Source organism: Bubalus bubalis, chromosome 4 (genome assembly GCF_019923935.1).
Source record: "Bubalus bubalis isolate 160015118507 breed Murrah chromosome 4, NDDB_SH_1, whole genome shotgun sequence".
NCBI lineage: Eukaryota > Metazoa > Chordata > Mammalia > Artiodactyla > Bovidae > Bubalus > Bubalus bubalis.
Genome location: NC_059160.1, coordinates 22701774 through 22728526, shown reverse-complemented (window position 1 = coordinate 22728526; position 26753 = coordinate 22701774). Strand labels below are relative to the sequence as shown.

The 26753-nt window shown below is 42.0% G+C and overlaps 1 protein-coding gene across 15 annotated transcripts in view; it reads left to right on the top strand.

The window, feature by feature from the left end:
• Window positions 1-6617: 6617 nt before the first annotated feature.
• Window positions 6618-26753, top strand: part of GPR19 (G protein-coupled receptor 19) — a 36902-nt gene continuing 16766 nt past the window's right edge. The window contains exons 1-5 of one of the 15 annotated variants that reach the window (XR_006550389.2): window positions 7172-7659; window positions 8225-8405; window positions 19392-19548; window positions 21968-22123; window positions 22228-22266. Coding sequence is in view for 1 of the 15 variants with exons in the window: in XM_025283282.3 (XP_025139067.2) it covers window positions 7430-7435; window positions 8225-8277 (59 nt within the window). In the remaining 14 variants the exon portion in view is untranslated. The other 14 variants (XR_006550390.2, XM_044941170.2, XM_044941171.2 and 11 more) reach the window with 14 other exon arrangements.

Here is a 26753-nt window from a genome sequence, read left to right as displayed (position 1 = left end):
ACATATACCTCATCTAAATAGAGCGTGGCTAGGTTCTAATAGCAGGAGGCCAGTGTGGCAGCAGGCCTGGGATGGGGCCTGGGCACCAGCAGATAGGGAGCTAAGCATGTAAAGAAGGTGCCACCCACTGACCACCTCTGCTTGTTTCTCTGTATGGTTTCACATTCTATCATTCCTTCAGTGTGTTTTCTTAACTTTCCAGAGAATTGTCATGTTGATAAATTACCTTAAACCTCTTGGAAAGGAATCGCTTTTGGAGGCTGTGCTAAGAGAATTAGCACTGAATGAGCTGTGCTTGTGAATCTCATATTTCACCGGGCTAATGTTCTGCTTAGAAAACCATCGCTTTATTGTAAATTCTTAGCATAATAAAAGGACATTGAGTTGTGTTTCTGTTCTTGACAAAAAGCCTTTTCTGACATTGTCATAATGGTATTTTTCTCCGAACCTCAATAATCTGCTTAAGATCTTCCTGTATCAGTGAACCAATTACATCTCTAGTATCTAATGCAATTTGCAATTTGTTGCCTTTTTCCTTAACCTGGGATTTGATTTTCTGACCTAAATGTTTCAGGGTGGTTTTCCATCTGGCTTCCTTCACCAAAGAAACAGAAACATCCAGAATAGTTAGGCCCTCTGTCACCACATGAGGACAGAAGAGGGTAAGTAATAAGAATTCCCCCGCAGAGCATTCATGAAGCAGGAATGTAACTGACCTGCTGAGCTGTTTAAACAGCACAGGAGGGCAGCACAACGCCAGAACTCTCGGCCCCAATCTGGCAAATATTCCAGACCATAACCATACTTACAGCCTACGTTTCTAAATGCATACAGAAGAGTTTTAACCCCACCAAATTTAACTGAACTGTAAATCTGCATAGACTCTACCTATTGAACATTTTCAGATCATTTTCATACATTACTCACATAATTTGAATTTAACATTAATGTAGTTTATCACAGCAGAGTGTTTTTAATAATTGCGCGGTCAAAGTAAGTATTATAATCCTTAACAAGTGAGTAAGTAGAAATGAAGGAAAAAGGTGGGGACTTCCCTGGTGGTCCAGTGGCTAAAACTCTGCGCTCCCAATGCAGGGGGCCCGGGGTTTAATCCCTAGTCTGGGAACTAGATCCCACATACTACAAGATCTGGTGTGCAACATTTAAGACCCGGCCCAGCCAAATAAGTAAATAAATACATATTTTTAAAAAGATAAAAGGTAATTTGTCTCTGGTCACATGCAATTGGTGAAAAATAATCCAAGCCTGAACCTTTTCCACTAAACTACTCTTCAGAAAGACACACCCCCATCCCTCTAAACACACATAGACATATATACACTGCCTCCATGACATATTCACCTTGACTTCAGATATAAACATATGGCTTTCTTTTTCCTCAGGATTGCTTTGGCAAGTCTGGGTCTTTTATGGTTTCATGTAAATTTTGAAATTATTTGTTCTAGTTCTGTGAAAAATGTCATGGATAACTTGATAGGGAACCACATTAAATCTGCAGATTGCTTTGGCTAGTATGGTCATTCTTAACAATATTAATTCTTTCAATCCAAGAGCATGAGACACTGGAGCAGACTTTTAATTTCAATGCAACTGCTTTCAATTGGAATCAAATGTCCTCAATGACCTATATGTCCAAGGGGAAAGCACATGTCCCAGGGTTAAAGGTTCTAAAGCAGCACTGTCTGGCAGAAATATGAGAAACATGTGCAATTTTAAACTTTCAAGTAGCTATATTTTCAAAAAGTAAAGTAAAAAGAAACAGGTGAACTATTTCAACATATAATCAATATAAAAATTATTAATGAGATATTCAACATTATTTTTTCATAGCAAATTTGGAAAACTCAGCAGTGGCTACAGGACTGGAAAAGGTCAGTTTTCATTCCAATGCCAAAGAATGCTCAAACTACTGCAAAATTGCCCTCATCTCACACGCTAGTAAAGTAATGCTCAAAATTCTCCAAGCCAGGCTTCAGCAATACATGAACCGTGAACTTCCAGATGTTCAAGCTGGTTTTAGAAAAGGCAGAGGAACCAGAGATCAAATTGCCAACATCCGCTGGATCATCAAAAAAGGAAGAGAGTTCCAGAAAAACATCTACTTCTGCTTTATTGACTATGCCAAAGCCTTTGACTGTGTGGATCACAAGAAACTGTGGAAAATTCTGAGAGAGATGGGAATACCAGACCACCTGACCTGCCTCTTGAGAAATCTGTATGCAGGTCAGGAAGCAACAGTTAGAACTGCACATGGAACAACAGACTGGTTCCAAATAGGAAAAGGAGTATGTCAAAGCTGTATATTGTCACCCTGCTTATTTAACTTATATGCAGAGTACATCATGAGGAATGCTGGACTGGAAGAGCACAAGCTGGAATCAAGATTGCTGGGAGAAATATCAATAACCTCAGATATGCAGATGACACCATCCTTACGGCAGAAAGTGAAGAGGAACTAAAAAGCCTCTTGATGAAAGTGAAAGAGGAGAGTGAAAAAGTTGGCTTAAAGCTCAACATTCAGAAAACGAAGATCATGGCATCTGGTCCCATCACTTCATGGGAAATAGATGGGGAAACAGTGGAAACAGTGTCAGACTTTATTTTTTTGGCTCCAAAATCACTGCAGATGGTGACTGCAGCTATGAAATTAAAAGACGCTTACTCCTTGGAAGGAAAGTTATGACCAACCTAGATAGCATATTGAAAAGCAGAGACATTACTTTGCCAACAAAGGTCCGTCTAGTCAAGGCTATGGTTTTTCCAGTGGTCATGTATGGATGTGAGAGTTGGACTGTGAAGAAAGCTGAGTGCCAAAGAATTGATGCTTTTGAACTGTGGTGTTGGAGAAGCCTCTTGAGAGTCCCTTGGACTGCAAGGAGATCCAACCAGTCCATTCTGAAGGAGATCAGTCCTGGGTGTTCTTTGGAAGGACTGATGCTAAAGCTGAAACTCCAATACTTGGGCCACCTCATGCAAAGGGTTGACTCATTGGAAAAGACTGACGCTGGGAGGGATTGGAGGCAGGAGGAAAAGGGGACTACAGAGAATGAGATGGCTGGATGGCATCACCAACTCGATAGATGTGAGTTTGAGTGAACTCCAGGAGTTGGTGATGGACAGGGAGGCCTGGCACGCTCCACTTCATGCGGTCGCAAAGAGTCGGACACGGCTGACTGAAGAGTCAGTCACGTGACTCTTCAGTCACGGCTGAAGAGTCGTTCACAGCAACTGAACTGAACTGAAGTTTTTGAAATTTGGTGTGTATCTTACACTTACATCACATCTCAATTTGGATTGGTACATTTAAATGCTCAAGAGTGGAACTTCCCTGGTGGTCCAGTGGTTAAGACTTCACTTTCCAATACAGCAGGTGCAGGTTTGATTCCTGGTTGGAGAGGTAAGATCCCACATGTCTTGAAGCCAAAAAACCAGAACATAAACAACAGATGCAATATTATAACAAATTCACTAAAGGCTTAAAAAATGGTGCACATTAAAAAAAAACTTAAAAAACGCTCAAGAGCCTCACATAGACAAAACAGACAATAGAGCTCTAAAAGATTACTGTGATGTTGAGAACACCAGAGGAGATTTAATTGTGCTGGTATTTTTCATTAGTCTAGTAACTTTTATGGTCCTCAGGTAACAAAACTGCATAGGTTTTGAGTGGTCTGTTCCAAGCTTGTATTTTCTGTAAGTCCTGTTATTTCTAGTGTGCTGTTTAAAAAAAATACTTTTTTTTTTTTTTTTCTGTATATACATACTTCCCTACCCTTCCTCCCAGCTAGAGGTAGTCATATGACATAGTTCTGAGCAATGAGATGTGAGGGGAAGTCTGTTAAGTCATATGGGAAAGATTTTTCACCCTGATAAGGGAGGACACAAAGAGAAAGCATTTTCCTCTTTTTTTTCCCCTCCCTCTATCCCTTCCTTTCTCTTTGAACATTTCATATGAGAACATGATGTTTGGTGCTATGGCAGCCATCCTGAGACTGTGACTGCTGCTGCTGCTGCTGAGTCGCTTCAGTCGTGTCCGACTCTGTGCGACCCCATAGACGGCAGCCCACCAGGCTCCGCCGTCCCTGGGATTCTCCAGGCAAGAACACTGGAGTGGGTTGCCATTTCCTTCTCCAATGCATGAAAGTGAAAAAGTGAAAGTGAAGTCGCTCAGTCGTGTCCGACTCTTAGCGACCCCATGGCCTGCAGCCTACCAGGCTCCTCCGTCCATGGGATTTTCCAGGCAAGAGTACTGGAGTGGGGTGCCATTGCCTTCTCCAGAGACTGTGACAGAAGACTACTGAGTTGAGGATGGCAGAACAGAAAGGAGATGTAAATGCAAATAAAGAAGCCAGCCGGGCAAAGATGAGGATGGCAGAGAGCCTAGGGTGGAGTTCTCTAGTTGTCGCAAGAGTATTGTAGCAGAGATGTCCTTAATGGGCACTGCTAAATATTCACAACCAAAGTTCACCCTTTTTTCTCCCATATGCCCCCCCCGCCCCCGCCCTTGCTAACGATTCCCTTCCATCTGACTGCAATATTCTTTCTTCAGGTGTGACCAGTGTACTAGAATCACTCCCGACACTGGAAAGAGCACAGGGCTAGGAGCAGCAGCACAGCTCTCTGGCAGCCCCTTGTTCACCAATGAAGGGGACTGCAGTGCACACACACTGCGATTTGGCTGTAGCGTTTAATATGTCTAAAATCTTTAAAATTATGTCATGAAAAAAGTTCTATCACTCAGTTAATAAGATTGAAAGTGAAAGTCGCTCAGTCGTGTCCGACTCTTTGCTGCCCCGTGGACTCTCTTGTTCATGGAATTCTCCAGGCCAGAATACTGGAGTGGGTAGCTGTTCCCTTCTCCAGGGGATCTTCGCAACCCAGGAATCGAACCCAGGTCTCCTGCATTGCAGGCGGATTCCTTACCAGCTGAGCCACAAGGGAAGCAATAAGTAAGATTATATTGTATTGATTCAACAAATTTGGGGTAATTGGGAATGCATAGAAGATTCCTTGTTCAGCAGTTCCTTATGTTGGGGTCACAATAATTCAAGAACCCACGTTTACATAAATATGTGACTACAAAAGGCAGCAGTTTTTTCACTGCCTTACAACGTCAAGGTAATTACAGGAGAGCATGCTCAGAATGCTGCTAAATAAATAATATGGATAGCTATTTTTTTTCCATGGATAATGTTTTTAGCTACTGATCGTGGAAATTCTGGAAATCTATTTCCTGAGTTGCATGACAGACTGAATGGGTAACCAATTCCTGGTGAGTTTCTTTTACTCATTAAAAGATTTTTTTTCAGTGAACAAAGGTAAAAGTTTTATTTGACCAGTTACTGGTCTTACACTAACATTTTCATCACATGTAAATACACCAGTAGTCTCAAAGGATTGGTAGCTCTGTATCAACTCTTCATCCAATTTCCATTCTGTTTCCATTAGCACCATCTCATCATGTGCAATAAAAGCATTCAGTTCTTTTACAGTTGTTGACTGCCTTGACAAAGTAAGCAGTGTTTATGGGTCAGTCTTAATCACCTTAATAAGTGAACAAAGAATCAATTCAGCTTATCTACATTTCTTTTCCTTCACGAAAAAAACGTCAATTCAATCCTGCTTAGAAAACTGGCTATCACCTTACCTCAACCAAATGAGTGCAACCCTAGATAATGGAGCAGGACTTTAAGTTCCTTCTGACTTTGGTACCAATTGTTGCCTTAAAAGTAAGTATCCAACTTGCTACATTTACTGCATTTTACTATCATATCAAACATAAAGAGAAAAATCTAGAGGTTAATTTTTTAACGTTAAGTCTGAGAACCATGGTGGAAGTGCCCAGAGCCTTGAAAATTTGGCCCCGTTTGCACACATGTACATACTTTTCCCTTACTTAATTTCATGCGACCTAAAAATCTCATCTTCCTTTTGTAGAAAGTTTCTTCTATTACAAATTAAGGTCTTCAAATTCATTATTTGAAACCTAACAAATAGTCCAATAAAACGTCCAAATTGTAAACATCAAAGATACAGATGCTATTATACAACTCAAAGATACAGATCTAGGTTTAGCTGAATCTACCAGCAACTGAAGGAGTTTACAGCACATTAAAATGCATCATTAGAAACTCTTCCATCAAAAATCATTGCCTTATTTTCAAACGGATCTAGTCATATCTATAATATAATCAAAGTTTCACCAGATCTTCTCATCTTGTATCATAGCCTTCTAATCCATTTGAAACTGATTCTGAAGGGAACTTAAAGCCATTTTTAAAAATTTGCTTGTTGGTTGGTGCTTTTTCTGGCTATTGCTTCTAGAGCCGCCAGTTTTTAGTTTCAAAATTTGCATGGCTGCCTTCTTGACTCTGCTGCAAGAGACATTCTTAACCATGGAGGTATTGCTCGAAATTTAAGTAAGATGGGCTTAAGCGTTAGGGTTATTTGCATCTTTTCCATTTCAGAGTCCATATTTTTAACAAGTTCCTAAATTCCACCTCCTCTTTGGGGGTTAGAGTTGCTGCTTACCACTTCTTAGTTATTTAAGAGTGGCGCTATCACCTTCATTACCTTCAGTTCGACAGATCTGACAAGACAACGGTTTCTGAGTGTTTAAGAGCTTTCATTCCCGCTCGTATTTTCCCTGGTTTCAGGCTTACACTTAACCTGTCCTAGTATCAACCTCCCATCCGTGTCCCCGGCTTACAACTACACCCCAGAACATTCCCTTACACGCCAGACTCTTGAGGCGGGACCCAGCGGCCGTCCGAGGTAGTAAACAAAGCCTCGCGCAGGCGCAGTGGCGACAGGCGTGTAGCCTGGTTTGCCAGCAGCCAATGGGATTTTTTGTACAGTAAAAAGTGGAAAAACAAGAATCTCCACACCGCTCTAAGGTGATACAGTGGTTGGCTGCTTCTGTTTTTATATACTTCTGACTTGTGTTTCTGAGGAACTTGTGGGGCCTTCGAGGCGTCGCAAGAAGCCCTTCCTAGAAGGGAAAACAGCCGCTGGCGTGTTGCCTATTTCTAGCCTCGTTTGTTCTTGCCGTGGAGTCTTGATATTTTTAACTTGATTACAACATTAAATCACTGCACCTGGTGGAGGGGAGGGGGGGAAAGCCTCACAACACCATTAAAAAAACGCTACTCTCCGGTCTGGCTCAAACATCGCGAGATTTGCCTGCGCGAACAGCAACCCCCGCCCCCCACAACTGTGTGCGGTTGCGCGTGCGCCTGACTTTTTTTTTTTCTTTTAAGCGCGAAAACATTTTGAAACTTTATGTTAAATAACAGTCAAGCTAGTTAGGCTTGAGAGGTCGAGAAAGGTCGGAGGATAATCCACGTTGACGCGATGGATTCAAGCACACAACACTAGATTCTTCGAGATTTTGCAGTAACTACTCCACATGCTTGTACGGTCGTCCCTCTTTTCCTTACTGTGTGTCTGCCGTGAATTCTCTGAGAATTCAGCGAATCGAGTAGTAAAGGAGTGGACATGGGAGGGCCGTTCAGGCTTTAAAACCAGAGTGATGGGCTTTCTGTATTTGGAAAGATAACCCTGGGAGCGAATACATTTTTTAAGGACCGTGAAAACTTTTTTTTTTTTCCTGGAGACCAAGAGGGATTGTGAAGTAAGGTAATACAGAGGGAAGGAGAAGATGGGAAAATAGAAGCGGTGAAGGAAGGCAGAAACTACACAGCCCAGTGGAGAGGGAAAACTAGGAAAACAGGGCTCTTGGTAGTAGAGTAGTGTTCCCCAACACTACTATTTTTTTTTTGCACCAGGCACTAGTTTTGTGGAAGACAGTTATTCCATAGTGGGTGGGGGACAGGGGATGGTTTCAGGATGAGTCAAGCTCGTTACATTTATTGTGAACTTTATTTCTATCATGATGGCATCAGCTCCACCTGAGATCATCCGGCATTAGAGCCTGAAGGTTGGGAACTCCTGCAGTAGAGAACGTTTCCCATCAGATAGTGTGAAGATGTTAGTGTTTGTAAACAGAAAGACAGAAATGCCCCCATATTTAGTTCTTCTTGAGTACGGTGGAAACTGGGGAGTCCCTAAGTGAGTGGGACAAGGAGGATTCTAAAAGCCAGAGTCCTAAGCAAGGACTGAGGTTGGGATGAGGAAGTAGAGGAGTCAGGAATTCTGGAAGCATCTTGGGAGAACTGACTAATGTGACCTCTTTCTCTCTCAGGATACGTGGGACACCTGCGCGAGCATTCAGTTTCTTCCTGAAGTGTCTGAAAGGTACTACCCACACCTGAAGTGTCCTCGCCCTGTGGGTCCCTTCAGCCACACCTCAGGCAGGATGCAGTGTGGATTTCATGGAGTGGAGTGGTGAAACTGAGCTATCAAGACACCAGCTTGTTACAAAAGTACATACTTTCTGCTTTTAGCCTCCCAGAGTCATTTGGTATGAGAGTCCATTTTGATATTGGCAGCAATCTCTAGTCAACTTTTGATTTTGAATATATTTTGATTTTTTATGTACTGTCTGGAGTACAAGGCAGAGGAACAATGCAATACATGATTTTAGTCGACCAGCAAAGGAATTGCTTGTAGGTAAGCAATATAGCTTCATCTGTAAGAAAAACTCAGTATAGAAAGCCACAGGACTTAAGTTAGCAGTGAAGGAGAAGGATCCAGGTATCAATCAATAGAATGGAAATGCTTCATTAAGAAAGGTCCAGTCCTGGTAGTCCCCTATCAAGAAGTTCTCCCCAGAGCAAGTTCACTTCATTTTGGCAGCCTACAGTATAGCCTAAGAAATGGCAGCCCACTCCAGTATTCTTGCCTGGAGAAGTCCATGGACAAAGGAGCCTGGCAGGCTACTGTCCATGGGGTGACAAAGAGTTAGACATGACTGAGCAATTAACACTAGTGTAACCTAGTAACTGGGCCACATTTGTGTTATTCATGAAAATGTTCCAGAAAAAAAAATACACGCATGCAATAGAATAGGGTTTCTGCATTGATGCCTTCGTATTTTGGTTTTAGGGAGTAGGATCCAATGGTAAGAGGTGTGACCTCTCAGTATGGTGTCACAGAAAGGGTATAGAATTGAGAATCAGACCTGGAGTTTGATGCTAAGGTATGACAGTCTCTCTGTGTGACCTCTCTGAGCCTCGGTTTTCCTCTATGTCAAATTAGAACAGTAGTGTCTTCTTCATAGGATGACTGTAAAATGAAACAAGATGTTGTTGACAACTGCATGAGTTACTAGCATAACTTATAGTATATATTTAATAAATAAGTGTCTGCCTTGAGCTTCTCACCATTTATGCCTGCCATCTCCTCACCAAAATGTGCATGCTCAATGTAGCATCTGTATTCAGAGAACCTTAGGCTAGATTCTTTACCTTGCCTGCACATTAGAATCATCTAGGGAGCTTTAGAAAGTCCTAGTGCCCAGGCTTCACCTTCGACAATTCAATCAGAATCTCTGGAAGTGGAACCCAGATATCAGTATTTTGTTAAAGCTCCTCATTTTGCTGCCAGGGTTGAGAACCACTGCTCTGACGACACAAGTCGTGCTGTCGGTACTTTCAAATGAGAATAGTGAGAATCGAGGCTGTTTTTGTAGCCTTTCAGTGAGTAGAGAATCACTTGGACAGGGCGGGATGGCATGTGTGGGTCACGAATTTGAATTTCTAAGAGAAAGGGTACTTTCTTGTAGGTTTCTAGGGATATAAGTAATTCAGAAGTTGAAACCACCTTACTACTGCTGTTATTGATGCCAGGATATTGTGGTTATTGGCAGGCTCGGCAGTGGAGAGTTCATGGAATTAAAAAAAATACACACTAAGATGTCCGTCATTTCCTCTGTCAGCCGCTTCCTCCCTTTCCTTGTCCTTCCTTTTTATAATATTTGCCAAATCTGTTAGAGCGTGTTGAGGGAGAAGCACAAGAACTCTGCTGCATCCCAGTGCCTCCAGCTGATTTGATCCACTTTATATCTGACTTTGTTGTTGAGTCGCTCAGTCGTGTCTGACTCTTTGCAACCCCATGAGCTACAGCATGCCAGGCTTCCCTGTCCTTCACTATCTCCTGGAGTTTGCTCAAACTCATGTCCATTGAGTCAGTGATGCCATCCAACCATCTCATCCTCCATTGCCTTCTTCTCCTTCCCTGAGTCTTACCCAGCATCAGGGTCTTTTTCCAGTGAGTCGGCTCTTTGCATCAGGTGGCCAAAGTATTGGAGCTTCAGCATCAGTCCTTCCAATGGATGTTCAGGGTTGATTTCCTTTAGGATTGACTAGTTTGATCTTGGTCTCCTTGAGCTGAGTCAAACTGACTGCCTCCTAAGAATTTGGATCAGAATATTGAGAGACTGGATCATATGTTTTCTCCCCAGCTTTATGGAAGTATGACTGACAAATAAAAGTTGTGTATCTTTAAGGTATACAATGTGATGTGATATATATACATTGTGATGTGCATTGTGATGACCACAGTCAAGCTAAATAATACCCCATCTCACATAGTTACCATTTTTGCATGTGTGGTGAGAACACTTGAAATCTCTCTCAGTAAACTTCAAGTATACACTGTTATTAACTGTAGTCAACATGCTGTGTGTACATAAGGTCTCAAAAACTTGTTTATCTTATAATTGAAACTTTGTACCCTTGACCAGTATCTCTCTCCCTGTAGCGAAATCCCGCAGCCGTGTAACCACTATTCTACTCTCTGTTACTATGAATTTAACTTTTTTAGTTTCCACATATGAATGAGATCCTGCAGTATCTGTCTTCCTGTGTCTGGCTTATTTCACTTAATGTAAGGTTCATCCATGTTGTCACAAATGGCAGAATTTTCTAAGGTTGAATAATACTCCAGTGTGTGTGGGTGTGAGGGGGGAGGGTATTTGTATATCATATTTCCTTTACTCATTCATCTGTCAACAGACACATTGTTTCCACATATCTTGGCTATTGTGAATAATGCTTCTATGAACTTGGGAATGCAGACATCTCTTCTAGACAGTGATTTTATTTCCTTTAGGTATATACCCAGAAGTGGACTTGGAAAGGTGTCTAGTAGTAAAGAATCTGCCTGCCAACACAGGAGATATCGGTTTGATCCCTGGGTCAGGAAGATCCCCTGGAGGAGGGCATGGCAGCCCACTCCAGTATTCTTGCCTGGAAAATTCCATAGACAAAGGAACCTGAGGGGTTCTAGTTCATGGAGCTGCAAAGAGTCGGACACGACTGAGTGACCAGACAACAACAGAATACCCAGAGGTAGGCTTGCTGTATCATACTGTAGTTCTGTTTTGAGACTGGTTCATTTAGATAGAAGCATTGAATTTGTAAGGTCATGTAACTTGCAGAGAGCTGAGCCCACTATTTGTGCATCAGTAATCGGAACAAGCTGATTGCAAAAGAGAAGCAGGTGAATGCTGCCAACTAAGAGAGAGAAAATGGGAGAGAATAGGTCTTGTAGCCTCAAGAGACAAAGAAGGCAATGACACCCCACTCCAGTACTCTTGCCTGGAAAATCCCATGGGCAGAGGAGCCTGGTAGGTAGACTCCATGGAGTCATGAAGAGTCGGACATGACTGAGCGACTTCCTTTCACTTTTCACTTTCATGCACTGGAAAAGGAAATGGCAGCCCACTCCAGTGTTCTTGCCTGGAGAATCCCAGGGATGGGGGAGCCTGGTGGGCTGCTGTCTATGGGGTCGCACAGAGTCAGACATGACTGAAGCCACTTAGCAGCAGCAGCCTCAAGAGAGAAAGAGATGGAGTTGGTGGCTGTCTCAGCTCTGACAGCTTTCTGTCCCTTACTTCACTCCCATTTTTGGTCTGACTGCCACTTCCTGTTCTTGAGTTCCCTGCAGTTCTTCTTCAGAATCTTTATAATAAATCCACCTCCACCCCAGTGGCTTTCTTTTTTCCCCTTAGATAGCTCTCTAACGTGGCTAGTTGTGTTCTCTCTTTCCTCCTGCCCTTGGGATTAATAAAACCACAATTTACCACAACAGGAACACACATATATGCAGCAGGGACACTTACTTAACTCACTACTGCTTAAATATGTCAAGAAAAAGTAGTTCTCTTTGTTGTTTTCTAGAGTTTTCATGTGGGTATGTTATCTATTATTGCATAACAAAATTCCCCCAAACTTAGGAACTTAATAATAAGCATTATCTTATCATTTTTGTGGGTGAGGAATTTGGGAACAGCTTAACCAGGTAGTTCTGGCCTGGGATCTCACAAAGTTGCAGTCAGGATGTTGTCTGTGACTTCCCTAGTGGTACAGTGGATAAGAATCCACCTGCCAATGCAGGAGACATGAGTTCAATCCCTGGTCCAGGAAGATTCCACAACGTAAAATACATGTATGCTTAGTCACTTCAGTCGTGTCCAACTCTCTGTGACCCCATGGACTATGACCAGCCAGCCTCCTCTGTCCATGGGATTCTCCAGGCAAGAATACTGGAGTGGGTTTCCATTTCCTTCTCCAGTGATAAAGTATGAAGTGGGTGAGGTGAAGTCACTCAGTCGTGTCTGACACTTTGCGACCCCATGGACTGCAGCCTACCAGGCTCCTCCATCCATGGGATTCTCCAGGCAAGAATACTGGAGTGGGTTGTCATTTCCTTCTCCAGTGATAAAGTATGAAGTGAGTGAGGTGAAGTCACTCAGTCGTGTCTGACACGTTGTGATCCCATGGACTGCAGCCTACCAGGCTCCTCTATCCATGGGATTCTCCAGGCAAGAGTACTAGAGTGGAGTGCCATTGCCTTTTGCACTGCAAAGTAGAATAACTAAGCCTGTATGCTGCAACTACTGAAGCCCACACACCCTAGAGCCTGTGCTCTGTGTAAGAGAAGCCACCGCGATGCGAAGCCTTTGTACTACAACTGGAAATGAGCCCTCCCTTGCTGCAACTAGGGAAAGCCCATGCGCAGCAGTGAAGACCCAGCTGAACAACAACAAAAAATGTCGTGTGGACTGCAGTCGCTTGACTAGGGCTGGAGGATCTGATATCGGGGTGGCTCACTGCCCTGTTGCTGGTTGGCGCTGGTTGGTGAGAGGCCTCAGTTTTCCATGTGTGGACCTCTTTACGGTACAGCATTAGTGTTCTTATGACATGGTGGCTGGCTTCCCCAAGAATGAGTAATCCAAGAGGGAGAGAGCCGGGCAGAAACTGTCCTTGCGATGATCTAGCCACAGGAACTACAGAGAATCACTTCTCCCACATCATTTTAACTAGAAACAGGTTGTAAGGATGGCCCATGTTCAAGAGAAATATTATTAGGTGTCATCATTTGAAGGGAGGCATATCAAAGAATTTGTGGACACATTTTACAGCCACCCCAACTGTTTGATTACAGAAAAACCAACTAAGTGTCCAGTTCAGTCTCAAATATAGTTCAATCAATTTCATTATTTAAGTGGTTGCTTTTGGATAAAAATGTGTCCTATTTCATAATGTTTCCCAAGGAGGTCCTGACATCTTCTCTGACGATAACGTCCATTTGTATGAAGGGTGGGGAGGGGTAACAGATACATCCTTGTGGACTCACGAGTAAGGGGTATTCCCTGGCTTCATTCTGGACCTAGTGTGTGCACTGGCAGGGTTCTTGCATGATGCCCCTTGCTGGCCTGATCACTGGGGAACCTGCTGGCCTGTGATGCTGAAGCCTGGATCTCATGAATTCATGGCCCATTTTTGGCTTCAGGCAAATCTCCCAGGGAGGAACAGCCTCTCCCCCTTGGAGACTGCTTCTCCTTGGCTCTTGCTATCGAGTCAGTTCACCTGACCACAGCAGGCCCATGGCTGTTAGTTTAGCATCCATGCTTCAAAGGAACAGGAAACGCTTGGGATGGTCAGCTGCTCTGTATGCCTGTGTACACTGTAGAAAATTTGCCATTGGCCCAAATGGCCGTGCAAAGTTCAGAATGAGGTGTGAGGGGCCTTGGCAGCTGTCTCCAGAGGGGAGCAAAAGCAGAGATCTTTTGCCCTGAGTGCTCCTCTCAACCTGGAGGTAACTTACTGTGGTACGCAGAGTTAGGACACCTATAGATATTCACCCTAGTACTCAGACCCTGTGAACATGTTACCTTCCAGGGTAAAAGGGACTTTGTAGATATGACTAAGTTAAGGCCTTGAGAGAGGAGATTATCCTGGATTATCTTGTGGATCCAACCTAGTGACTTTCCAATCTGAAGTCAGAGTCACAAGTGACTCTGGAATGGCTAAAGTTACCATTACTCTGTGACTGTGGAGTAATGGTTAAAGAGATACAAGATGGTTGGTTTTGAAGATGGAGTCAGGGAGTTACGAGCCCAAGGATGGAAACAGATTCTCTCTCTGTGGCCTCCAGAAGAGAGCACAGCCCTGCTGTCACCAGCCATACTCTGAGTCCTAAGACCCATGTCGGGTTTCTGACCTACAATACCATAAGACAATAGATTTGTGTCATTTGAAGCCATTGTTTGCAGTAATTTGAAAGAGTCACCAAGAGAAAATGAATACTCTCATATCCTTCTTTGGTCTAGAAGGAGTCAGGTCCAGTGACTGGCTGCTTTATTCTCCTTTATCTCTTTCTTTCTGAACCTGAGATCTAGAGGGAGAGACTCTTACTCTCTGTGTGGCATGTCCTTGTCCACCACAGAGCAGAATTTATTTCCATTTTCATTCAGACAACAGAGTTGAAAGTACAGTACAGTAAACACCCACAGACTCTTCAGCTAGATTCGCCCGTTGTTACTTTCCCTTTCTGATTATTTATGTACGTGTGTTTTCGTGTTTAACCACATGTGGGTAACTTGAATTCATCTTGACCTCATCCTTACTTCTTCAACGTCTCCTAAGAATAAGAAAATCCACCCATTAACTACAATTCCTTTCTCACACCTAGTAGAAATAATGATTTCATGACACCATCTAATACAAATCACAAGACAAATTTCCCCAACTGTCCCCAAAATATTTTAGAGCTATTTTATATATATATATTTTAACTATTTATATATTTTAACTATATATTTTAACTCTCCCTCCTCAGTCAGCATCTCATCAAATTACGTGCTTTGCAATTGGTTTTCTTTAGTCTCTTTAATCTGTCACAGGTCACCCTTCTTATTTTAAAACAATGAGCTTCTGATAAGTCCAGACTAGTTCTTTTGCAGAATATTCTATATTCTCAATTTGGTTGATTTTTTTCTTATAATGTCTTTGATTTGTTTTTCCAACTACTGCTTTCCCCTCTCTGAGAGGCACACTGTATAGAGGTTTGATTATATTCAGATAAATGTTTTTAGAAAGAATACTCATTAGTAATGTTGGATAGGTTACATTGCTTTACGTTAGACACTAATTTCAGGTTGTCCCATTGTAAGTGCTCAGTCACGTCCGACTCTGCGAACCTATGGACTGTGGCCCACCATTGCTAGTGATGCTAAATTTGGTCACTTGGTTAAGATGATGACCCCTTCTCCCAGTCTCACCATTGAAAGTTTATAAATAATCTACAAACAACCTGTTCCCAACAACTTTTCATCTCATAGTTTGAATATCTGTTGTGGTCCTTGCCTGAATCATTTATTACACTGGGGCCTGCAAAAATGGTGTTCTAACTATTATATTCTGCATTTATTAGCTGGCATTCTTTTGTAAATAGAGCTTTCCTTTAAGAGAACTGTTTTAATGAATCTCTCAGTGGACAATTGGATAGTGGTTTGCTTTCAGCTTTGTTTAAAGCAGTTGGAGAGCTCTTGTTTTTTAAAAGGATGTGTTAACTCAAGTTAACTAATATCTCAATAGCATCCTCAATGTTTCCAGTTGTTTCCTTGCTTGGCTCCCAGGGGCTTTTTAAAATCCAAGCAATTCACCATGGTAGGATTTGAGGTAAGGTGGGTGAGAGGTTCACCAGTCTGTGGTAAAAGGGAAGAAAAACTTCTAGATGGGAATCAAGAACCAGCATGATATTTCGACTGCAACAGTTCACAGGAAGATCAGTTTGTGGAAGTTAAGGATCTAAAAATTAATTCCCATAGAACTGGCTACAGACTCTGGGACCCTTTGGAAAATGTTTGCCTGCCCCAGTCTGAAGGCCTACTCTATGGTACCAGACAGTCTGAGCAAAGTCTTCTATATTTGGTTGATGACAAATAAAGGAATTTTGAGAATGGCTTTCAAAACAGTAGCTTGGATTTCAAGCCTATTTTCTTGCTGTACACTCCTGTTTTAAATTTTGGAAGCTGAATATTTATTCCTTCTTTTTTTCCCATCACTTTGGTAACTCTGAAGAGTGCCACATTCTCTATCCCCAAGGCCAACTGATTGCCCAGGCAGGCAGAGGAGAAAAAAAAATCACATAAGTTATTTTCAAAATATGACCCCAGTTATGCAAATATTATGGATTTGTGGGATTTTATGGGTTTGGATGGAAGACAACTGTTTTTTCAAAAAGGCTGGGAATAAGTTTGGTGATTATAAATATATTTTTAATAGAATTAGTATATTACATAGCATTTTATAGTATTAATATTTCAGATTATGATTCCTTATGAAATAATTATTATTTTATCATTAAGCTATGATGTACATGTGCAGTCATTCTAAAAAGAATGAATAATTTGGTCTTTTTTTGCTCTCAAATGATTTAAAGCAGTCTTTCTGATTTCTTTTGTCAAAGGCCTATAGTACTGAATCACATCAGTCATGTTAAATTAATAAGTTATTTTAAATGAATCCATTATTTATGATATAGAATAGTATAGTGTACCTGCTCTGGGGTCAGACTAAATAGTCCCAAGTCCTAGCTCCTATGCTAACTAGTGGTATGGTTGTGGGCATATTACTTCTCCCTAAGTTTCCTTATCTGTAAAGCAGGAATGTTAATAACAGTACCTGTCTTATGGTTGGATGTGCTCAGTCACTCAGTCGTGTCCAACTCTTTGCAACCCCATGGACTGTAGCCCGCCAGGCTCCTCTGTCCATGGGGATTCTCCAGGCAGGAATACTGGAGTGGGTTACCATGCCCTCCTCCAGGGGATCTTCTTGACCGAGGGATCCAACTCAGGTCTCCTGCACTGCAGGTGGAATCTTTACTGTCTGAGCCACCATAATTTGCTGAGAAACATAATACATCACACCCCACTCCCAATATTTTTTTTTTACCAGTGTGATGAATGTTTTATTAAAAATACAATAATTTCTTTTACCAAGTCAGGCTAAACCTCCAAGGTGTCTATTAAATAAATGAGAAAAATACAGTTAAGTTTTTCTCTGGTTGGATAGGAGGATTAAATGAGATCATGGCTCATGATAAATAATTAGCTGATTCTGTTGTTGCTGTTATTATTATTCTTATTATTCACTAAGAAAAGAGAGATGATATTAAGTCACCATCTGACTAACTCTCTTAAGAATTTCTTCAAATACATGTCCAGCTTTCCTGATAAACTAATTTTCTGAAAGGGGCCAGTGTTAGAATTAACAGAGTTGAATTTCTCTGAGCCTTACATGGAAAAACTAGAATTAACTTGATTCTTATCCTAGAATAAAAGAAGTAAACATGTCTTAAGCTATGGACATGAGGCCAGGAAAGAGCTTCAATTTCATGAAATTATACTGGAGCTTCTCTATGCTACCTCTTTTCTTAACAGAATTTGCATTACTGCACATTGAAAGTCAGTATTTCTACCTGAACCCCCCCCATAGAAATACAGTATTCAGAATTGCTATGCTTAGAATTCTGAGTTAGAAACAAACAGGTTATGTGTATGCCTAAAGAGACAAATGTATAGATTCAGTTCCTAACTTGGGATAGTCCAAATGTTATGCAAGGGATTGACCTTATTATTCAAATTTATCTTTATTTAAAATAATCCAGCAAGTCACATTAAGCAATATTTATCTTTTCTCCTGTAAACTCATAAAGTATTCACAATTGTTCCTAGTTCAGGTGTAGGTCTAGTGTATCTCCCACTTAAGACTGTTAGATCTAGATGAATGACCTCATAAAAGCCAGAAGCCGCAATCCAAGAAGTATGTTTCCTGTGTTCTTCCACCCCCCCCCCACCCCCTCACCCCCACCCTGCTTTCTGATGGCACACCACAGTCGTTCTGTGAAGCTGGCATTTTCATTCTGTTGCACCTAAATAGATTTTTAAGGAAAGAAGCAGTGAAAGATGGAGGGAGTCATCATCACAGTGTCCATACTAATTCCTAGAATCCTTTCAAGATTTAGGGTCAGCAACAATTCAGTAAAGAAGGGGCCCATTAGGTAAATTTGGCTCTAAAAATGCTCATTGAAAGCCCTCCTCTGCAATTCAGTTCTGTTCCCTCTTCCTTTCTTTAGTCAGCAGGGTCCCATGGTGACTGGTTCTGAACGCAGTCATCCCCTTCAGCAGTTACCTAGCACCATGGCAACCAGGACGTCAGCGAAGCAGGAAAGACCCTGCACAAAACAGCTCCTACCAGACTCGCTTTCTGCCTCTTAACTCAGCCCTGCCTGAGGCCTAGGGATGGGGCTAAAGACATCTGAACATGCACACTCAAGAAACCTACATATTTCTGTGGTTGTGCCTGTGAGCATAGATGTATGGGCATATGGTAAACTGTGTAGTGAGAATTTCCTCTCCACCCCCAAAACATGGAGCATGTTTAAAGGGTGTGGATGGATGGTGGAATGGGGGTGGGAAGGTAGACATTTGATGATATGTAAAAATTATATTTCTGTTTATAAATAACAGTAAGTTGACAGTAGGGGAAGTTGGAGTCCTACTTATATATGGCCAGGTGTATATTTAGACACAGAACCTCAGGGAAATATTTTTTAAATGGTTTTATTTACTCGAGAGTGAAATAGACAAATGAGCGCTGAGGGGGTATAATGCTGTCCGTGGTGCTGAACACTTGATTTTTGTCAGATGTGCCAAGGTGGCTCCGGAGGGAGCTTAGGGAACACCTTGCCAACTTAGAGTACAAACGACAAGAAAGAAAGGGAGGGCCTGGGGAGAAAGTATCCTTTCTTTCCCTTCCAAGCAATTCTGCATGTCCAGGATAAAATGTTCAGGATAAAATGTTCAGATGAGAAATAAAAAAGAAAGTGGAGAAGGCTAGAGGTTTGGATGGTTGAATCTTCCCCTTTTCATATGGAGATTTTTGGTTAGAGCCAATCAGGTCGGAGATTTCTGCCTCTGTGCTCCTGAAAGGAAAAATGAGGGGGAAGGGAGAGAGAAGCTGGCCACATTCTCCTCGTGAGCCACATGATCCATTTCCCATGTGACACATTCCAGAGCCCAGGAAAGGAGAAGGGAGGGGCACCAGGAGAGTGGGGCTGGGGGCGGGAAGATGGTTTAACAGTCAACCCTGCACGGCGTCATCTTGTCTTCCTACCAGGAAGCAGGCTGTGAGCCAAGGGGAAGGCAGAGGACAGATATGACTGTGTTTCCAAGCTTCTGTGGTGGTTTATGGCATCCTCCAAACTCCTCTGCAAGGGCTGATCCTGACCAAGACGACCCAAGGAGACCGTCTCTGAAATCAAGTCCAGATGAAGGTATGTGCTAGAGACCCCATGGTTTCGTGGCTGAAATTTGGCTCAGAGGATATGATACCTTCTGTTTTCCAGGCCATTCGGAGATTTTGTCTTGGCTTACATGCTGGTTAGGGGCTTTTGATTTGTCACAGATCCAGAAAAGATGCCTAGGTAGTTCTGTAAAATGCATAATTCACCCCAGTAACTGCCTGTTGAAGAAAAATGAGATGGACATTGTATACAGTGATAATGAATAAAACAAAGCACTCACTGCTGAAACAGATTTTTTTTTTCTTTGAATCCTGGAAAGAGGGAAAAAATAATATTACTGACACCAGCCAGATTTCATATGTCACTACAATCAAATCCTGTTTCATGCTTTTTCAGCTGCTTATTCTGTGTCCATGTTCGCAAAGTAATTGGCTGTGGCTGAGGGAGCCTGAGTGGGCTAGCATGCTGTTTCTTTGTGCTGTGTGATCGTCTTCCTTCTCATGTCCCTGATACCAGGAGTGCTTGTGATTGTTTTCAGCTCTCTGTTAGGGATGGTAGGCTGTCCACCAAATCTCATATCTTTGAGAAAAGCTACCAAGAAGGCTCCCAGGAAGTTTTCAAAGGAATCTTCCAGAGTTATAGGCTAAAAGAATCTTCCATGCACTCAAATCTTGATCCTTTTGGTTATTTCTACCCAGCACAAAGAGAGGAACTAGCAAATTTACATTTTATTTTGCCTTCATTTAACAAATACTTATAAAGTTCTTGCTATGTGTAAGGCATCATTCTAAGCACACTCAGTTATTTAATCTGTATAATAACCTTCTGTGGGAGTTATTATTAGTACCCACATTTTAGAGATGAAGAAACTAAGGCACAGAGAAGTTAAGGAACTTTCCCAAGGTCACACAGCTATCAAATAGGAGAAATGGGGTTTAGACTGAAAAAACTTGACATCAGAGTCCATGCTGTTAATCACTGAACTATGTTGCTTCCCTGCTTCCGTTATTTCAAATGATGTCAACAGTTGATTTGGCTACAAATTGTGTTCAGCTGACACTACTAGACCATTTAATTGGCTTGCCTGGCTAAAACAGATCCCCAGTGAGGTCTGTATTTAATTTTGAATTATCCCACTAGTCACATTCTGTACCCCCAAATAACTCAGTAAGTAATTGCCTGTTCTTCTCTTCCCTTGTGCTGTATAGATATGTGGTAGTAAAACACTGTGTTGCTATGGTGACCAAATGATATCTAAAGGGAAAAAAGAAATCTAAAATTACATCATGGTTTATTATTATTTTTTTTAATCAAACCCAGAAACATTCTTCTGTCCTCAGGACCTAGTAACAAGACCAGCCTAACCATATTATCTTTAACAGTACTTACCTGGTTTTCAAAATAAATAAATTAAAAACTTATAAAATTATAAACACAAACTATGTTTTATCAAACTGACTAGAGTTATTGCTTTAAAATAACATTATCATACTTTAAAACAGGGAATAGACCTCTCTTTTGCAAATTATCTTAGGTTTTATGGGAAAAAGAGGGATTTTTTAAAATTTCTGGTTTACTTCCTCTTGGTCTGTGTTATTTCCCTTCTGGCCCCTGACAAGAAAAGATGACATCTCATTCTTATATGCTGTGGGAAAACTTAGAGAAGTTACTGGGTGGGTCAAAGATACAGAGAGAAAGAAAAGGGGGGAGGAATTCAAAATTACTGAAATTCCTTATGGTATAAGGTGTTTCCCTTCAGGCTTTCACTGAAAACTGCTTTAAGAGGAGGGTGTCTCCCTGACACCTTGAATTTTATTGAACTTTAGTTCTTAGATTAAGCCTTTGATCCTTGCTGAAATCTACATTTCCCTGGAACAAGTACACCTAAGACTATCATAGTCATCTGAAGTCAGCTTCTGGACAGAAGGGACCCACTTCTTCCATCTCTGGATTTCTAGCACTTAGCACCTGGTTTGTTTATGGTATCATCTCAATATGCACTTGTGAATGAAGAATGGGAAGACTGAAGACTCTTGACAGCATTCTGGGGTCCCATATCTATTTTGTTTTGCATGCTTTTATGGGGAAGGGTATTGAGGAGGTTAAAGTGTAGTAGGAGAGAACTTGGCAACAGTCAAAGTTATGTCTGAAATTTACTTATGCTAGTCAGACCAACCTTGGAGCAGATAGAGTTCAAGAAAGTCCATAAATTTTTTTCCTGGTGATTACCAATCCCCCTGACATTTTATTTACATTTAGAATGTAGTTCTCCTGATACTTGTATTTACATCTAGGTGGAGGCACCCTGAACAGTCTCATTTTCCTCTGATGTTTTTTTGGCCTGGCATCATTGAGACAGTTCACCTTGGGCCAAGAGAGAATGCCTTGAGAAGATCAGTTCCTGCCCCAGGCCATCCTGTCCTAACCAACCATCCTTCCCATTCCCTAGGACATTGCACCAAGATCCCATCCCACTGGACTACAGGACTCCTCCCTAGAGAACCATGGGATCTTCAGAGTCAGAATGGATTGAGCCAGGTTGCCATTTCCATACCGTGGTGATTAGGACCTGAGTACAAGAGATTGTCTTGGAGCATCTTTAAAGGTTGCTTGGGATTTGAATTTGTTAGCAGGTTAATAACTAGGCTTAAAATAGTTACCCCTCCTGATAGCATAAACAAATATAACCCATTCTATTCTTTTTCCCAGCTTTGCTAGTGGCTCAGTGGCAAAGAATCTGCCTTCCAATGCAGAAGCCGCAAGTTCAATCCCTGGGTTGGGGAGACCCCTGAAGAAGGAACTGCAACCCAAGCCAGTATTCTTGCCTGGGAAATCCCATGGACAGAGGAGCCTGGCAGGCTATAGTCCATGGGGTCGCAAAAGAGTCAGACATGACTTAGGACTAAACTACAATTCTTTTTCCATCTGATTAAGGATCATTAGGAACATGAAGAGTGGGGTTTGTGGATAAGGTGTGTGTCCTTTAATCCTGTCTACTCATCCTCCCAGCCTTCAGTGTAGCCTGGAGTGAATGAGTTGTGGAAGAGAAACAGCCCTGCTGGAAACACTGTAGCTGGGCCAGTGCTGCTTGCCCACTGCACGCTTGCTGGCCTCCTCAGATGAGCAGGGCTGTGCACACAAGAGGCTTGGATCTAGAAGCCTCTCTGGGTTTCCACTCATCCCTCTCAAATCTAAAAGGGGACAGTCCTCTCAACCAGCTGAACAGAAGCAGACAGAAACAGGAGAGAAAGTGGAGAGGCTCCCCTGGAGGAGAGACCTTGCTAAGAACACTTTCAGCTTGGAGGCTGGAGATGAAAGAAGAAATACGAAGAGGAATAGTGAGGGTGTGTGAAGCTTGTGAAAGTGATACCTGGTCCTGCCTTCACTCACAGTAACTTCCGGCTGCTAGTCTGCCCTGCCCACCAGATTATCAGATCCTTTCCTAGGATGTGTATGTGGGGAGGTAGAAGGAATAGAGACAAGGATCAGTGTATGGGTGCAATTTCTCCTCTGAGTCCAGACAAACAGTGGGTTGAGATGAGAGGACAGTTTAAAAACCAAAAGGGCAGTCACCATCATGAATATATTTCTCTGTTTGTAGCGTCATTTTTCCTGGGCCAAACTTGGAAAGCGCTCATCTCTCAGAGCCTGTCATTCAGTATATTTCCAAGGCACTGAATGACTGTCATGTTTAATCTTGATGGAAGCTCTCTGATATGCGTTACTAGATCCAATTTCTGATCAGGGAGCTGAAGCTCAGGATAACTAATCTGCCCAAAGCCACACACAGCAAATAAAGCCAGCATCTGAATCCAGGTCTTTCTGGTTCCACTGTGTCCCAAAGGAAAATTCTTTCCTCTAGAGTAATAATAAATACAATTCTAGAAAATTTGGAAAATATAAAGACATATAAAAGAATAATGAAAATAAAAATCAGTTGTGGTCTGGCCACCTAGAAACAACTTATTTTAAAATTTTGGTATTTTTCTTCTCCGTCTTTTTCAATGCATATAGTGATAACAAAAGTAAACATTTGTTAAGCTCTGGCTTTGTTCTGGACATTGTTCTTAGCTCCTTTCTGTGTCATTTTTTTCTCACAATAAATCAATAAAGTGCAGAGACTGTTACTGTTCTAATTTCACTGTTAAAGACAATAAGCACGTAGATGTTAAGTAACTTACACAAGTAACAGGTGATTTGAAACCCAGGCAGGTTGGCTTGAGAACAAGGTTTCTCAGCCTCAGCACTACTGGCATCTTGGATCAGACAGTTCTGTATTGGGAATGGAGCATTCGTCCTCTTTACTGTAGTATGTTTAGCAGCATCCCTGGCCTCTACCTATGAGATATCAACACTTTCCTCCCTGAGTTGTGAAAATCAAGAGCATCCCAGTATTGCCAAACGTCCCCTGGGAGGCAAAATGACCTCTGGACCACTAGTCTAAGAGCCTGTGCTTTGAACCATGTATGGTGGTTGAGATAACATAGCCTCTTCATATTTTTAATGTGTTTTGAGTAGTTTCTTCTACATGTCAAGAAAGAAATACACCTTTGAATTTGGATACAGGCTATGAAACCCGCCTGGGATGTCAGTGGCTTTAAAGAGCATAGGAGGGAATTAGTTACTTCCAGAAAAATGCTCATTAGTGGACTTTTGTCACAGGTTTATCTTATCCCACCATTTCCCAGTGTGGAGAATGTGTTTCTCTCATTACTTTTTCCATGGTTCTGTGCACCTTTAGCCTTCAGGAATTGGGATTTCAAGCGTACACTTATGGTATAGCAGGGCAATGCTTATCAACCAAAGTGTCAAAATACGTCCTAAGCAAAGGGTGTCTGTTGCAAATAATTTCTAGCTCAATAAAATACCAAAGTTTGCTGGTTATTCATTTTTTAAAAAAAACTTATTATAATAAATTTAAGGACGTCAACATAATTATTTTTTTTTCCTACATGACTACATGACTTCTTGGCTTGAAGATTGTGGTCTGAGTGCCAAGTGTTGCACATAATTCTGGATGTGTCTGTAGGAGTATATCACATGTATGGACTCAATGTCACACCTGCCTCCGAAGAGGAAGTTGAAATTTGCTGGTATTGGTGATTTCGGTCAGTCATTGCTTATATGCAGAGAGGATTAAAATAAGCACTGAGAAGTGATAGCAGTAGCATTTTAACTGCTAAAATGTCTAAAAATATATGGCACTAAGATATGTGATTAACCATGTGAAACACATGCAAATACGTGTTCAACCATATTTTTAATCACATCTGACCACATACATAGTTGCATAATTTGTCCATGAAAAATACATGTGCTGCGCATTCAAATCTAGCTTCTCCATGAGCTTGAGGGTAGCTTTCTTGGAAAATCATGATTGAGGACAGTGGTGCAGATCAAAATTTACCCAGAGTGTTGATGTGAACTTGATGTGAGACAGCATGTAAATGCTTCTGAAAGAAGTTTTTGGTAACTCACTATTCAGTGCTTATACTCAGTTCTTAATGAATCCTTCACCTTCTTTTCAAAAGGCTGTAGATCGCATCCACTGTTCAGCTCTTTGCTTTGAGTGTAATGAATCTGGTCTTTGCCTCCCCACATCTCTCCTATTTCAGTCTCATGACTAAAGATGTTGGTACTGAAATCAGAGATTGGAAATGAAATTGAACATTTGTCTCCCAAACTTGAATTCAACGAGCACACAGCAGCTGTTCAAAAAATGTTTGTTGTAATAAACTGAGTTTACTGAGGCGCAAATTCCTTGGCCAAATTATTTTCATCAAAACTTGAAAGATCCCATTCTAGGAAGAGAGGTGGAAAAATTGGTAGAGGACATTCAGGGTTTCTAGCAAATATTTCTCCTCCCCAAGAAGTCTCGTGTTACCCAGGATGGGAAGCAAACACAGGTGGCAGGTTTTCTTAGACCAGACCACTTCTGGTGAGGAATCTTCTCTAGGAGATTGTTGGCACATCCAGGGTAACTACTGAGGAGGGCTAGGCTGACCCCTCAGTACAATTCATCTCTCCTTTGGAGACCGAGACTAGTGACCTTGGACTGGACCCCAGCATCCCTTAACAGATTCCCTTTCCTCCCATCAGAGTGCATTTTCAGGAGGCGCTCTCCACCAGCTGCGAGTGGTGGCTTTTAAGTTAAATGAATGCGTGTTGCTCGTTATGATGTCTGCCTGTCAGTTTTGGTTCATACAGCGAACATGACCTCAGAAATCATCTGGACCAACTCATTTTTGTGGCAGACATGGAAACAGAGATTCAGGGAGATTAATTTACTTGAGGTCCTTACACTGATATAAAAATAAGACCTGGGTCTCTTAATTTGCCGTTCGGTGCTTATAATCAGAATTATAGCTTGGGTGTCTCGGCCTACAGTCTAACATTAAAGGTGAAGTAGAAAGTACTACGTTCTTTAAGATTTGGGGGGTTTCTGATATCCTAGATACTGGTAGGGTTGTGGAAGGTGATAGAATGGCTGGTATGAGTTTCGTTGTTCACACTCGGTTTTATAACAAATCTGTATTGCATGTTTCTGTTGCTGCTGTCACAAACGAACACAAACTTGGCCAACACAATTGCAGCCGTTGATTATGTAACAGTTCTGCAGACCAGAAGTCTGGTGGGCTTGGCCGGTTTCTCCGCTTAGAGTCTCACAAGGCTTCAAGGTGTTGACAGGACAGCACTCTTTGTAGAGGCCCCAGGGCTGATTCCCCTTCTAAGCTCCTATCTGTGGTTGGTAGATCCCGTGCCTCGTCCTTGTAGGACTAAGGGCACATTTCCTTGATGGCTGTCAGTTGGGGGCCACCCGTAGCTCCCCAAGGCTTCCCCCTGGTTCTTGCATGTGGGTCCCTCCACCTCAGAGCCAGAGATGTAAGTATGGCCTGAACTGGTGTGTGTGCTTGAAGGTTGGTGAAGCTGCTGGATCAGTATAGCCCCCTGCCCCACCCCTGACCTGGAGCAGTGGCCTCTCTTCCAGCTGGGGAACTCCATTCCTTGAACCCACCTCCCTACCTGCAAACCTCCATCACCACCTGTCCCTTACCTGGAGCACAGTGAGGAAGTGAGGCAAGGGTCCCAGGCCTGCCTTTTCTTTTTAATTGCTTTATTTACATGCCATAAAATTCACTTGTTTTAAGGGTACAATTCAGTGATTTTTGTTAACATTTACAGAATTGTACAACCATCACATAATCCAATTTCACAACCTTTTCATCATCCTCAAA